Consider the following 15,283-nt stretch of genomic DNA (forward strand, 5'->3'; position numbering starts at 1 on the left):
GTAGGATGGGTACAACAGTTGGGTGGGGGCCCCTCTTTTAGCACCCTTCATCATCCTTATCCTGACTTAACAGACAGGAGGTTTTATGGTGCACTCCAGTAGCACCATCCCAAGCTTCTCCCAAGCTCAGGGAGAAAGGTTACTGGATGCTCCTTTATCACTGGCTTGCCTCTCTTCTGTTGGGGATTATAGACTTAGAAGATAGTGTTGGAGATGGAGTTCCAGTGCATCAACCTTTTGCACCAACTATCCTAATGACCACTAGGGAGCATTTGGAGCAGAGGTCGCTAGTGAGGGTCTCCTTACCTGTCCCTGGTTTCTTCTGCTCTATGACCCCTGCTTTGACTCCTCAGGTACTTCCTGTAGTGAGTTAGTCCTCTTCCTTTCCTCTTAGAGAGAAGATGGAAACATCTATCTCTCTCCCTACCTATTCATTATGTAGCTGATAGATAGGATAGGTCTTTCCTATCTCAAATGTACTTCACCAATAAATCAATTTAGTTTAGACTACAGTGATCTCCATGCTTGTTACTTAAATAGCTGCAACAACTCAACTCTGCACTCTGTAGCTTCCTTGGCGCTTTGCTAAATAATCACAAACCCCAACAGATGGTCCTACAAACTAGAGCCCCACATGCTAGAGTTCCACATGATCCCACATACTAGAGTCACTAATGTCTTCTATACCCTCTGGTCCCTTCCAGTTCTGTTTGTAAAGCTGAAGCTGTCACACAGAAGAAGAGGATGCCAATGTGCTCTAGCAGATGAAAGGGTCACATGGTACCCCAGACAGGGAGGCACTCCAGGGGCTGGCTTCATTGCCCAGCCCTAGGAACTCCCCTGCTGAATGATGTGAGAGTTCAAGGGTTTTTTTACTCTGGGTCTGGGAATGTAATGTAATTGGTAGAATACAGAAAGGCAGGGTTTTTCAAACTTAGATTGCCCGATGTTGTTGGGCTGTAACTCTCATCATTCCCAGACACAAAGGCTGGGATGATGGGAGTTGTAGTCCAACAACCACTGGCAACCCAAGTTTGAAAACCTCTGCAGTGAGGTTCAGATGCTTCCTAAGGCAGTACAGGATAGGGGTATGTACAGAATGGGCAGCGGCAGTGTGGTTTGAATTCAAACCAAATTCAAACCGAACCACTGGTCCGCGAACCAGTTTGTTAGAACCGGCCAGCAGTTTAGTTTGTGCTGTCAAACCAGTCAAACTGGGCCAGCCTGGTTCAACCCAGTTCAAGTGCCTTGCTTGTAAAGGGGGATTGGGTAAGGGTTCCCATTACTTGTAAAGGGGAATCCAGTACAAGCAAAGGGGAATTCCCTACCTAAAAAGGGGTTCAGGGAAGGTGGACAAGAGGGCACGTTACCTGCTGTGATGGCAGTTCTGCAGCAGCAGCAGTGACCCCTCTCGGCCCCGCCGGTGCTTCTGCACCATGGGCTGGTAGGCAGCCCATGGTGTGTGAGGGAACCCCGGCAGGGCCAAAAGGGGCCATTGCTGCTGTTCCTGCAGAGCCACCATCATAGCAGGTAAGGTGGCAGGTGCCCTATTGTGCACCACCCCAAACCCCTTTTTAGGCAAGGAATCCCCCTTTGCTTGTACCCTATTCCCCTTTACATGTAAGGCACTTGAACTGGTCGAACCTCTTTTTGGTGACCAGCCAGTTCAAAGGTCAAACCAGGTTTGATTCAAACCATGCTGCACATCCCAGTACAGGACCAAGACAATATGGAGGCATCTTTGCTAGTGCAAGGCACTCCACCCTTCCCATCATGATTTGGGCCTCAAAGATGAAGGAAAGGTGTGGGTGCATGGAGGGCAAGTTGTAAGCAAGCACAGTTTGTGACTGTGATGATTGCACAACATCATTACTGATCACAAGGCATGTCTGTTGAGGCATCAGCCTTAGGTTCCAGTCTCCTGGCTTTCTGGAGCTTGAGAGAGATTGCCTTCTCTGGTCTTAAACTGGCTGGGGTTTTTATAGCATTGTATTGTAGTATAATTAAAGTAGAGACAAATTTAAAATTAAAAATTTACTCTAGCAAGGCCATGTCTTTGTATAACCTATAAAGGTTTTCTGATGTCTTATAAAGTGGGGGACGAACCCCATTCAGAAATAGCACTCACTAAATGTGTACTCTCTATAACCCCTAAAAAAATGTTTTGCTGCCATGCTACTCCACAGCCTTCTTAAAGAGGAACTAAAGGTAAAGGTGAAGTGTGCTGTCAAGTCGGTGTTGACTCCTGGCGCCCATAAGAACAGCCCTGCTGGATCAGGCCCAAGGCCCATCTAATCCAGCATCCTGTTTCACACAGTGGCCCACCAAATGCCACTGGAAGCCCACAGGAAGGAGTTAAGGGCATGCCCTCCCTCCTGCTATTACTCCCCTGCAACTGGTACTCAGAGGCATCCTGCCTTTGAGGCTGGAGGTGGCCTTTAGCCCTCCAACTAGTAGCCGATGATAGACCTCTCCTCCATGAAGTTATCAAAACCCCTCTTAAAGCCATCCAGGTTGTGGGCTGTCACCACATCTTGTGGCAGAGAATTCTACAAGTTGATTATGCGTTGTGTGAAAAAGTACTTCCGCTTGTTGGTCCTAGATTTCCTGGCAATCAATTTCATGGGATGACCCTCGGTTCTAGTGTTATGTGAGAGGGAGAAGAATTTCTCTCTATCCACTTTCTTCACATCATTCATGATTTTATAGACCTCTGTCATGTCTCCCCGCACTCGCCTTTTTTCTAAACTAAATAGCCCAAGGTGTTGTAGTCTTGCCTCATAAGGAAGGTCATCTTAGTTGCCCTATTCTGCATCTTTTCCAGTTCTACAATGTCCTTTTTTAGATGTGGTGACCAGAACTGTACGCCCGTACTCCGGGTATGGCCGCACCATAGTTTTGTATAAGGGCATTATAATATCAGCAGTTTTATTTTCAGTCCCCTTCCTAATGATCCCTAGCATGGAATTGGCCTTTTTCACAGCTGCCTCACATTGAGTCGACACTTTCAACGAGCTGTCCACCATGACCCCAAGATCCCTCTCCTGGTCAGTCACCGACAGCTCAGATCCCATCAATGTATACTTGAAGTTGGGGTTTTTTGTCCCAATGTGCATCACTTTACACTTGCCAACATTGAACCGCATTTGCTACTTTGTCGCCCACTCCCCCAGTTTGGAGAGATCCTTTTGGAGCTCCTCACAATCTATTTTGGATTTCACTACCCGAAAGAGTTTGGTATCATCTGCAAATTCGGCCACCTTGCTGCTTACCCCTACTTCTAGATCATTTATGAATAAATTAAAAAGCACCGGTCCCAGTACAGTTCCCTGGGGGAGCCCACTTCTTACTTCCCTCCATTGTGAAAACTCTCCATTTATACCTACCCTCTGTTTCCTGTCTTTCAACCAGTTGGCAATCCACACATGTACTTGTCCCTTTATCCCATGACAGCTATGTTTCCTCAGGAGTCTTTGATGAGGAACTTTGTCAAAAGCTTTTTGGAAGTCCAGGTATACTATGTCAACAGGATCACCTTGATTCACACACTTGTTTACACTCTCAAAGAATTCCAAAAGGTTTGAGAGGCAAGATTTCCCTTTGCAGAAGCCATGCTGGTTCTCTCCCAGCAGGCCTGTTCTTCTATGTGCTTTACAATTTTATCTTTGAGGATGCTTTCCATCAGTTTGCCTGGAATGGACATTAAGCTAACTGGCCTGTAATTTGCTGGATCACCCCTGGATCCCTTTTTGAAAATCGGTGTTACATTTGCTAATTTCCAGTCCTCCAGTACAGAGCCCGATTGCAGGGATAAGTTATATATTTTAGTAAGGAGGTCGGCAATTTGACATTTGAGTTCTTTGAGGACTCTTGGATGGATGCCATCCGGCCCTAGTGATTTGTTAGTTTTTCCAGACAGTTTAGAACATCATCTCTTGTCACTTTTATCTGAGTCAGTTCTTTAGCCTCCATCCCCAAAAAGCCTGTTTCAGGAACAGGTATATGCTCAGTATCCTCTGCCGTGAAGACGGACACAAATAACTCATTTCGCTTCTCTGCAAACTCCATATCCTCCTTAATCATCTCTTTCACTCCCTCATTGTTTAATGGTCCAACCGCCTCCCTGACAGGTTTCCTGCTTCTGATGTATTTAAAGAAGTTTTTGTTATTCCCCTTGATGCTTTTAGCTAAATGTTCCTCAAACTCTCTTTTCGCCTCCCTTATTGTCACCTTGCATTTCTTTTGCCAAAGTTTGTGCTCCTTTCTATTCTCTTCATTTGGACAGGCTTTCCAATTTTGGAAGAGCCCTGTGGTTTTCTTTGGTAGAATACAGGAAGAGTTTACCATTGCCTTCTCCCATGCAGTATGAGATGATGCCTTTCAGCACCTTCCTATATCGCTGCTGCCCAATATAGGTGTTTCCCATAGTCTGGGAAACATACCAGCGGGGATTCGAACTGGCAACCTTCTGCTTGTTAGTCAAGCATTTCCCTGCTGCACCACTTGGACTCGCCATTCAGAGTCCAATTCAAATTCATAGTTGTGCAGATCAGCTGGTGCTTTTTTGGTGTGAGGGAAGGGTTGTGTGAGTTGTGTGAGGGAAGGCTTGTAGGAGTAATAATAGAATCTTGTCCCAAGTTCTTTAAAGTACAAGTTCACTTCCTTCCTTCAGGACTTGAAGCTATAAATACAAGAAGAGAAACATCAAGAGGAAGGGAAGGAAGAGTCAAGTGTGCACATCAGGATCATAATCAATTGCCAGTGCCTGTTCTGGAAGAAATGCTCAGATGTTCTGAGATAAGAGTTTACTGAATCTTCACGGCCAGTGGGCAGGTTGAAGAAGTCATCTGGTTGCCTGGCTGCAGCGGAAAGCACTGTGGCATAACACTATTACATGGAACTCCAGTCTCATTGTTGCTTTGCTATAGGAGGAGAACTGGTCTTGTGGTAGCAAGCCGAGCATTTTTCACACAGGGCTTTTAGCTCACATCTCCACCGGAATGGAGGGTGTGCATTGACCTATTGGCCAGATTTACCCTGAAGTCCCTGTGAGCTATCGGGGAGCACTTCACACACGATTCAGGTTTTTCATTGCATGTTAGCCTGATTTTATATGCAGGGTAAACAAATCCACTTTTTGTGTCGGTTTTTTGAGGCAACTTCGAACTTGCAGTAAACTCATGGTAAAGCCTGCTGTGTGAAAAACGCCCAGGAAGGGCTGGGAGAGACTCCTGACTGAAATCTTAGAGAAGCTGTTGTCAGTCAATGTAGATGATACTGAGCTAAATGGACCAATGGTCTGACTCGGTATTAGGCAGCTTTCTATGTTTCTTCCTTATCAACTTGGTTATTAGATGCAGCCCACAATTAAAAGAATTTGGGAAGAATTATATTTGGGGGGAGACTCTGGAAGGTCGGAGAAAAGTGACTCATTTGGAAGATGAGAGAAAGGTACATAAGTTATCCCAAGATGGAATTAAAGGCTCACATGTCACACAACGCAAGACGCGTACAATGGGCATCCTGCTGCACAACTGTGTTTGTGCAACTTTGTGCTGGAGCTCAGCTGCCCTGGGGCAAAACACCACCGTCGACAGTGCTTACATGCACACAGCAGCATGCGCAGTGCTCCAACTGTCCTCATTGCACTGTCTGATATAAGAGCCAATGTCCTTAGGAGCACAAAACAAAATGAGTGAAGCTCCATAAGGGAGCCGTTGGAGTCAGGCCATATGATGGCTGCGACTTGACAGTTGTAATAATAACTCTTTGTAAGATTTTCACGTTGACGTTGCCTAACCGTTCTATAAGGAGGAAGCCTATAAACTCTTGTCTTTGAACTAATCTCATTAGCAATGCCTCCACGCATTACGCTAGCACTTAATTCAATGGGATCTGGTCTGACTTCTTAAAGCTCTTTGAATCTTGATTTTTCTCTCTCTTTCTGGGAGTCTCTGAAGGCTTACCCAGTGCTTGAATTAGTGGGGGTGGGGGTGGGGAGATGGGATCCTTAATAAAATCCACAAACTCTGTCCCTCGACTTCCCCTACTTTTAGCCAAATGAAGCCCACCCTCTGTAGCCTTATAAAAACAGTAGCCAAAAGGGGCTGTCACAAAAAGGTCAGGAGGCCAGCCCCGCTCTACCCCTTGTAGTCTGAGCCCTGACTCTTTACTTTTTATTCTCCTCTCCCATTCTTGCATTCTTTTTATTATCTTCCACTGTGTCTGCTGGGTTTAGGCCATGGGGCTGTCTTGTTTATCCAGGGAGGGTAGGGCCTGTTGTAGGTGTGCTTGTTTTTCATTTTAATATTTTTCAAAATCGAATTGTTAGTAAGTAAATAAATGCCTCTTGGTGTATGTTTGAACCTTAGAGCCAAATATCCAAATGTGTAAAAAGAGAGATCTTTGCCATGTCCATGGTAGTAAATCTCAAGTTTCTTAGGGAAAGCCACCAGTTCAGAATCTCTCATCCTTTAGAGACAATTATTTAAATGCTTTGACCGACAATTCAGCGCACAGTTAGGCGCACTTTGAATTCCTATTAAAACCAACAGGTATGACACTTTCCTAACTCTGTAGTGGTTTGTGGCCTCTTATGTCCTCAGTGAGACTAAAGGAGAAGTTTACAATCAGCTCATAAAAAGAATGAAGAACAATTTTTAAAAACTTAAGTGTCAAAGGAAACATTTCTGTACAAAGCAAATGTAAGTCTTGTAATCATTAATGATCAGCTGCGGTGGCGCAGCGGGGAAGCAGTTTGCCTAGAGTGCAAGAGGCTGTTAGTTCAAATCCCTGCCAGTATGCTTCCTAGACTGTGCCTAGTAAATACATTTGTAGTCACCTATATTGGGCAGCTGCGATATAGGAAGATGCTGAGAGGCATCATCTCATACTGCATGGGAGGAGGCACTGGCAAACTACTCCTGTATTCTACCAAGGAAATCACATCGAATGTGATCCCTAGGAATCGACACCAACTCGATGGCACAATCATGTCCTGTCAATCATTAATGCCCTTCAAGAGAACTCTGGAGACTTATTTGTTTACTCTAGCCTTTAGTGGTGTTTAAACTGTTTACATTGTTTTAACTTCTTTTAATTATTATTTTATTGACCATTTGTTTTTATTGGTTGTAAATGGCCTAGGACTAATAGATTGGGTGGTATAGAAATGTAATACATAAATATTAGACAGAATAGACAGATGTTTGTTATGCAACTGCTAGAAATATCAAGAACTAGATTTTTAAAAACTAGGACTATTAAGATGTAGATGTTAATTAGCGTGCCAGGTTGTAAAGCAGAACATAGATAAAATGGACATGGCAGCAACCAGCTGAAAGAGTGAAAATCAATATGATAGTTGTCTCTGGATGTCTATAGAGTGGTTTGTATTAGAGGTGGGAAGAGTGCTATAAGTCAAAGAAGACCTAGAATCAAGTAAGCTTAAACTCTTAAAAGAAGTGCATTTATCCACAGACTCATTGGCTGGTATCCAAAGATGTACTTTAGGAAAGGCTAAGGATTCATGTGACATTCTCCAGACGGCTATTTACTCCTGCTTCACGATGATTAGGGTTTACAAGTATTGGGGGAGGAGGCTGGAAAAGGGCAGGTGGGTGGGAGCAGGCAGGAGGTTACTTTATGTGCCACCACGGCTTAGCAGCAGCAGACCCCACCAGAGCTCCCCCCATCATCCTGGGTTGGCAGGAGCCTGGTTTGGGCCTCCGTGCAAGCACAGAAGCCATTAAAGCAGGGATTCTCAACGTGTGGGTCCCCAGATGTAATTGGACTTCAACTCCCATAATTCCCAGTCAAAGGCCACTAGGGCTGGGCATTATGGAAGTTGAAGTCCAGTAACATCTGGGGACCCACACGTTGAGAATCCCTGCATTAGAGTGACCTCCGTGCATGTGTGGAGACCATTTGCATCACCAAATGGTGATCTGCTGCCAGCCCGCCACCACAAAGGAGCCGCACACCTCAGTGGTGTGTAAGATAACTTCCCTCCCACCCCCATCCGCCCTTTTTCAATCTCATCAATGCTTGCAAAAGGGAACCCTTACCAGATTCCCCTTTACAAGCATCCAAACCGGCTCAACCAGGCCCGGTTCCACTCAGACCGGGCCCCACTTTTGTGGGGGCTGGTCTAGTTTGAGCTCAAACCAGTTTCTATACCTCTAGTGCCCAGTGGGATTTCTGACTTCTTTTATCTGAACAACAGGCACCTATGCCATAGTATAGATCTGCTTTTCAAACTGCCTTCAGTTTCAGCCATGACATGCCATATTAGCTTAGGAACTATTGTTGAAGACACAGAAATGCAAAGCCGCTTGAGTGGGCAGAACTAGTTGCACAGTTGCTTGCAGGGCTGGATTATGACATGCTGGGGTCCTAAGCTGTGTCTTTCTTAAAAAGTAAAAAGACAAAAATCACACACACACAAACTATTCTAACAAAACAGACAATGCAAATAGAAATAATAAAGCTTTCTTTTTACTTGGCAAAGATGCAACAATGAGCACTGAAGAAAGAAGGGAGGAGAGCTGGTCTTGTGGTAGCAAGCATGACTTGTCCCCTTAGCTAAGCAGGGTCCACCCTGGTTGCATATGAATGGGAGACTACACTGTAAGCACTGTAAGAAATTTCCCTTAGGGGATAGGGCTGCCCTGGGAAGAGCATCCTCATGCTTGCATGCAGAAGACTCCAAGTTCCCTCCCTGGCATCTCCAAGATAGGGCTGAGAGAGACTCCTGCCTGTAACCTTGGAGAAGCTGCTGCTATTCTGTGTAGACAATACTGAGCTAGATGGACTAATGTTCTGACTTGTTATATGGCAGCTTCCTATGTTCCTATGGACCGTGCAGAGAAGGTAAATGAATTCTTTGCTCATTGCAGAAGATATTTTCACTCTTTCTGGCACAGCATCTGAAACATCTGGGACCAGATGCTGTTCACTCAAGAATTCTTAAAGAACTCAAATATGAAATTGTTGGTCATTTATTAGAGGCTCGGGAAACAGGCAATCAATGTGCACACTCGTTTTAAAAAGCATTTGCAGACCTGCTAGCCTAACTTCAGCCGCGGGAAACGCGAAAATCATGTCAGTATTAACATTTTTCAACATACAGAACAGGCTTCCTTGCTGGAGCAGAATCAGAATGCGTAGGTGAAGACGAAACCACTGTGACATTTGCCTTTGATTAATATCGATTCTCAGTGCCTGTTCATCGAAAGCCCACTACCAGTTTCTTGATCATCATCCGTCATGATGCTGCGTGTTTGCATCTGAATAAATAATTCTAGCCATAGTGGAAAGTGTCATTCTCCTTCACAAAACACATTTCCTGCGCAGTTGATGCTGCCGGGGAAGTCTGGACTTTGGGGTTTTTTCCTCTTTGGAAAACACTTCTGCCTTGAGAGCGGCTTTTTCAAGGGAGCTCAGAGTGTTGCCTCTCCTCCTCCCGGAGCGGAAAGAGTTACGAGGAAGGAGTCGGAGGGGCCCAGAGGGGAAGAGCCAGTGACGTTCCCGTCCTCGCTCTCCAATCAAGATATAATCAACAGCCCCGGTTCAAGCAGCAGAAGGAAGCGAGGGCTCCTCCAGCAGCCCTTCCTCTCTAAGCTCCTCGGGCTTTTGCTCCCCCACCTCGTGCAGCTTCCCCCTCCCCTTTCTCCCCCCTCCCACCCTTGGGGTGTCGATTTCTCTTGGCCTGTGTCCCCCTGGAAACTGCCACCCTGAAGTTTCTGGCGGTGCTCCTGGCCGCAGGGATGCTGGCTTTCCTTGGTGCAATTATTTGCATCATCGCGAGCGTCCACCCTGCGGTCAGCAACAGTGGAGCTCTCCAAGGTACTGACAATGGCTCCAACGCCGCGGCGGCAGCCTTGCTGCCTGCCTCCGGCTCCGACAAGACCCTGGGAGCTCTCCATGGTGCTGGAGAGAGCACCTACGGCGGCTTCTCGGCAGGCCCCCAGGACTCTTTGCTGGACCTGCTGGCCAGTGCCCGGCCCCAGCAGCACCAGCAGCTCTTCAGCCGCTTCCTGTGCACCCCGCTGACCGTCGAGTGCCCATCGGAAGGAAGCCCGCAGGGGGACAGCCCCGGGGCGGCGGCCAGCGAAGAGCTTTTCTTCCTGCAAAGCACGGCTGAGCAGCTCAGGCAGACGGCGCAGCAACAGAAAGACCAGATCCTCGTTGACCAGGAGACCATTCGGGAGCTGACCACCAAGCTGAGCAAGTGCGAGAACGGGCTGGAACTTACTTTCCAGGATAGCCCCTCGGTCTGGGGCATCCCCAGGCAAGACACTATGGGCGATCTGCCCTGGGACTCCCCAACCATGATCCAGGAGCTAGAGGAGGCTGTCAGAACGCTGAAAGACAGGATCGAGAAGATAGAGGTAAAACCATGATCTCCGGGTCCCTCGCAAACCACTTCATCATCGCCTCTTCCCCATCTTTTCCACCACCCCATCCGTCCCCTTTGCCCTTTTCAAGCCTCCTGCACATATTACCTTCTGCGCTCCTGTGTGCTGTGGTCAGAGATTACTACCACTGTATAATTAGGCACTTACAAGCCTACCTCTAAGGGATAGCAAGGCAGGGCTCATTAGAAGGGAGCTAGGTTGTGCAAGGATGTATCGGCAGCCCACCTCTAATTTAACAAAGGAGGCAGATGACAACTTCTTTCTTGCTCATATAAATTAACTTCAGGGCAAACGCTGCAGGGAAGACGATGGGTACACATAGCGTTGGTCTCCTAAGCTGTTTTCTTTCCCTTAGCACTGCATCTCCTTGTCCACCACTCCCACCACCACTGAGACTGTCAGAGCTTTTTAAAATATATATAAACATAAATAAAAGACACTCCCCCTCAATAAAAAACATAAACCAGAAAACTCAATGGGATAGGATATCCATTTGTGAGCATTCCTTTCCCCCTTCTTCTATCCAGAGTTTTGCTAATGACATTTGAATAATTCATGTAATTAGATGAAATTAAATCAGAAATGTAATATGTTCTGGGAAATCATTCAGCCTTCCCTGAGCGAGATGTGACTGTCTAGCTCTGAGACTTGTGGGTGGTAGATGACTACGTGGATATGTAGAGAAAGGAGGAGGGGGGAGAGGTGCTTGGCATACCGAGTATGTTTGTGTGTATTGCATCCCCTAGTACACTCTAAAAGCCATTTCTTCACTTTTGGTTGCAAACAGTAGTTGTCACAGAAATAGGCTATGCATAGAAATGTGGATATATGCAGATGAATAGATGAAGATTAAAAGGCATGCGCTTGACATGTCGGGTCAGGCTACCATCCTTTCCCCATGTTTCTCTTGTCCCTGGGCAATATAAAATCCTTAGAGAATATTTCATTTCCAGCCAAGTTTTAATTAATTCTCGGGAGACAGAGCTTTCTTCTCTTCTATTAAAAGGCTATGCATTGTGGAAAGAGCTTAGGGCATTTCACATATATGTTATAGCAGCTGGTAGTGGAACTATCCTATAAAAATCTGATCTCGAATTAGGGGAACCAGTTCCTACTCAGTTTTCCTTTGAGCCCATTATTGCTTTACTTCCCCACAGGCCTACTCTCAGCTCTGTGTTATTAATTGCTTAGAAACATTCTTTTTCTTATTTTCATGCTGTGCAGCATCTTCAGCTGTCAATACTCCCATGAGGTACTCAGGATAATAAGGAGGGCAAAATAAGTTCCTGGAATGGAATTCAGACATTCTTTCTTCTGTAGCAGACATGTTCCTGCGAGGTCTATTAAAGCCATTTACATGTTTTTACTACAGGGGAGGCTTCGACACTGCAAATACTATTTCCAGCAGGACAATGTAAAATAAACCAATGCTAGTTTAATCTATCTCTATGTGGGTTAGTGTTTTTATCATAATATACAGTAAATTGTTTGGTGAAGCAAGAGATGATTTCATATCCATCTACATTCAAGAAACTGGCCCAAGGCCATTTTCCCTCTTCTTTCTTGTGGGGATTATATGTTCTTTTCATGCATCTCAGAATTCTTGCCCCAGTTTCCTGCTTCCCATCTGATTACAAATGAATGAGAGCAAACATTACACAAAGAGAGGCAGCTACGGCTGATATTTCCCTTGAGAGATGCTTTATGACTGTGAGGAAGAGGGAGGGAGGGAGGGAAAGAGACTTGGACTCCCATGTTCCATGGCTGTTCTTTGAGTAGCTGATGCTGAGATCACAGATTATATACACAGTGTGCCACTGTGTACCTGGCATGGTTTGCCACAGAGTATACTTTCGAAAGGGAGCTGCAGCCTGTTCCAGCTCTCTGATCAGTGTCCATTGATTAAACACATTCACAAACATGGGTGTACATGTAAAACAACAGAAGGAGAGTCTACATGTGTCGAGGCTGCAGTGGGTGTACTTTTACAGCAGGTTCACAGTTGAATTGATATATGTCTGTACACAGCCTTGCGGTTCTCTTGCTAAAGTAAAGCTTCATGATAGTGCCCAGGCTGAATACTGCCTAAATTCAGGGCCTTCTGTGGGGTTGAGTCATGGCACATCACCGAAAAGAAAGGTTTGGTGGTAGCAATGAGACCCTGGTTGAATTTCTTTGAGGATTTGTGAGCTCTGCACTGGTCATAGCCATGGGGTGCAGTCATCAGGGGTGTAGACAGAGAGGAAGCTTGAGGAGCAACTCATTAAAAAAAATTTGCAGGGAGGAAATACACTTTTTGGGAGGAGATATCAATTATTAGGTTTGGTGGTGGTGGGAGTTTAGTCAAATGAGCAGGCAGGCGGGACCATTATTATAGCAAGGAGGTGGAGGTGGCCCAGGAGCAAATTCCATTCCAAAGTGTGATCCCTTGTTCACCACCCTTTGCTTACCACCTTCATCTGCCACTTACCCCCACTTGGTGGGGGGGCACATAGGTGGGTGTGATCACTCTAGGTGGGCAGGGAAGGTGGCATGCCCAACCTCTGGGCACCTGCGGGTACCCAAGACATAGATGCACCACACATCATCTCTCAGTGGAGGCTACACCACTGTGGGGAACTCTTCAAATGCTTATGAGGGGAATCTGCACCCCTGGTAGTCATAAGCTGTCTTTACTCACTTCCGATATTTTATTAGTTACTGGAAGTTCTATTCCTTCCAATATTACCGGGGGCGGGGGTGTCTGTAATAGATGTGGTGGCCCATAGTAGACAATATTAAACAATGTGCTTCTTTCTTGGATTTTGCCTGGGCAAGTCGTGAACTGGGCTATGTGAATAGTTTTATTGTCTTTTTAAAAAAAGATACAAAACATACTATATTTCTAAATTTCTTTATTATTAATAATCACACCCATAGCATTTTAGAGTATTGAAAATGAATTTACAAACCTTCTTTCTCATTCCCGTTCACAACAACCCTTTAAGAACATGCAGGCTGCAAAGATTATAGGATCATCCAGGGATAACACTCTACTGAACTTCACTGACTGTCTTGTGGAGGTGGGTTTTGGGCAGCGATGCAGGAAATTATGGCTATGAGGATCATTAAGAAGCAATACTGATGGATCATTCCTTTCAGGTAGCATGTTTACCACAGAAGTCTTGCATAAATATGGCCTTCTGGTTCATTTGACTGACTTGCCAATATTTGACACGTGCACTCCATAGAATAACCCCAAATAGGCAGGTTAGGTTTGTTGTCCTTCTCCACTGAATAAGTTAGCAGTCTTTGCACTGTGATTTTATTTTATTTTATTTATTTTATTTCTATACCATCCTTCCAAAAATGGCTCAAGGTGGTTTACATTAAAATTATTCCCGTTCTCTGTTTGTGATCCAGATTGCACCATTTGATCTGTAGAGTGCCTGGAAGGTGAATTGTCCTAACTTTGTGGGCAATCCACCATTTTGGTGACAGCATTTTGTGACATCTTCCAGTTTTATGATCCTATGATTTTTTCAGCCTGATGAGTTAGCTTATTTACAAGCCCATTTTAACAAAGAATAAGACAATGACTTTCCAAAGACCACTATGGTTTAGCAGAAATGAGATCCCAGATACCTCAGGTTCATATCCATCCTCTCCCTCTCTCTTTGTCTCTAAGCTTTTAAGGTGGCTTCTTGACTGACACAAAGGCTGACCAATCAGCACAATTAGTGCATAGCCCTGCTTTGAGAAGGGAGGAAGGTACGTTATGTTTGACACAGCAGCTGGTTAATCAGAGCTACACAAATTGGCTTTTCCTCCAATAGAACAATAAAAGTTTCTCTTGAGCTGGGAAGAAGGCTGTGTGTGTGTTACAACTGTCATGAGTGCAGGTCTACAGTGTAGTGGTTAGAATGTTAGACTAGGATCAGAGAGACCCAAGTTCAGCCATGAAATTCACTGGGCAACTCTGGGCCAGTCACTTATCCCACAGCCTAACCTACCTCACAAGGTTGTTGTGAGGATAAATATAACCATGTACACCACTCTGGGCTCCTTGGAGGAAGACCTGGGAAAGCGCCTTCTTCTGCGTGATTCCCACCATCAAGAGAGGTCTGTCTCTGGATTCTGGCCACGACTCGTAAGCGTGCCTTCTCTGTAGTCACTCCTGGGCTGTGGAATGTGCTCACTATAGATATTCATAGTATAACATCTTTGTCAGCCTTTAAAAGAGTCCTTAAGACATACTTCTTAAGCCAGGCTTTTAGTAATCCTTGAACATTTTAAAATTGTTTTACTCATGGTTGTTTTAATAGTTTGTTTTATTGTGTTTATGGTTTGTGAACCACCTAGAGCTTCAGAATCAGGCAGTATATAATAATAATTAATTAATAATAGCGGGTCATGAATATTTTTAAAAATCAGCCAACAAATAAAAACATATGTCTGTACATAGCAGTTCTCTCACTGGGCCAGAACATGGTACTGATATCCTGGCTGAATCTCTGTCTAGTATCTCCATTTGCCAAGTGTCTGGATCCTGGCAAAAGCTAGTAAGCTACTCTTGCATACTCCATAGCAGTACAAAGAAAGACTTGGTGGTAGTAATGTGATCCTGTTGGACCTCCAGGCTGAATTCATTTGAGGGGTTGTGAGATCTGTACTGACCGTAGTCACTAAGTGCATTAATAACCCCTCATAAGATGATTTCAGTTGAGCCCAGACTTGTGGAGGTCCTGCTCCATAAATAATAAGGAAATTATTTTATATTCTATCAGCACCTTCCAGAATTCAAACTTATGTTTAGAGGATAAATCTGCAGATCGACTTTGAGAACTTTTGTTGGAAAATGGCATATAAATAGTAGTTATATAAAT

At 45.0% G+C, this 15,283-nt stretch overlaps 1 protein-coding gene across 1 annotated transcript in view; it reads left to right on the top strand.

Annotated features, from left to right (window-relative positions):
* Positions 1–9,401: 9,401 nt before the first annotated feature.
* NPTXR (neuronal pentraxin receptor) overlaps positions 9,402–15,283 on the top strand; it is a 38,428-nt gene continuing 32,546 nt past the window's right edge. The window contains exon 1 of the mRNA XM_053253224.1: positions 9,402–10,391. Coding sequence (XP_053109199.1) covers positions 9,768–10,391 — 624 coding nt within the window. The 5' untranslated portion in view covers positions 9,402–9,767. The remainder of the gene's footprint in view (positions 10,392–15,283) is intronic.

Source organism: Hemicordylus capensis, chromosome 5 (genome assembly GCF_027244095.1).
Source record: "Hemicordylus capensis ecotype Gifberg chromosome 5, rHemCap1.1.pri, whole genome shotgun sequence".
Taxonomy (NCBI): domain Eukaryota; kingdom Metazoa; phylum Chordata; class Lepidosauria; order Squamata; family Cordylidae; genus Hemicordylus; species Hemicordylus capensis.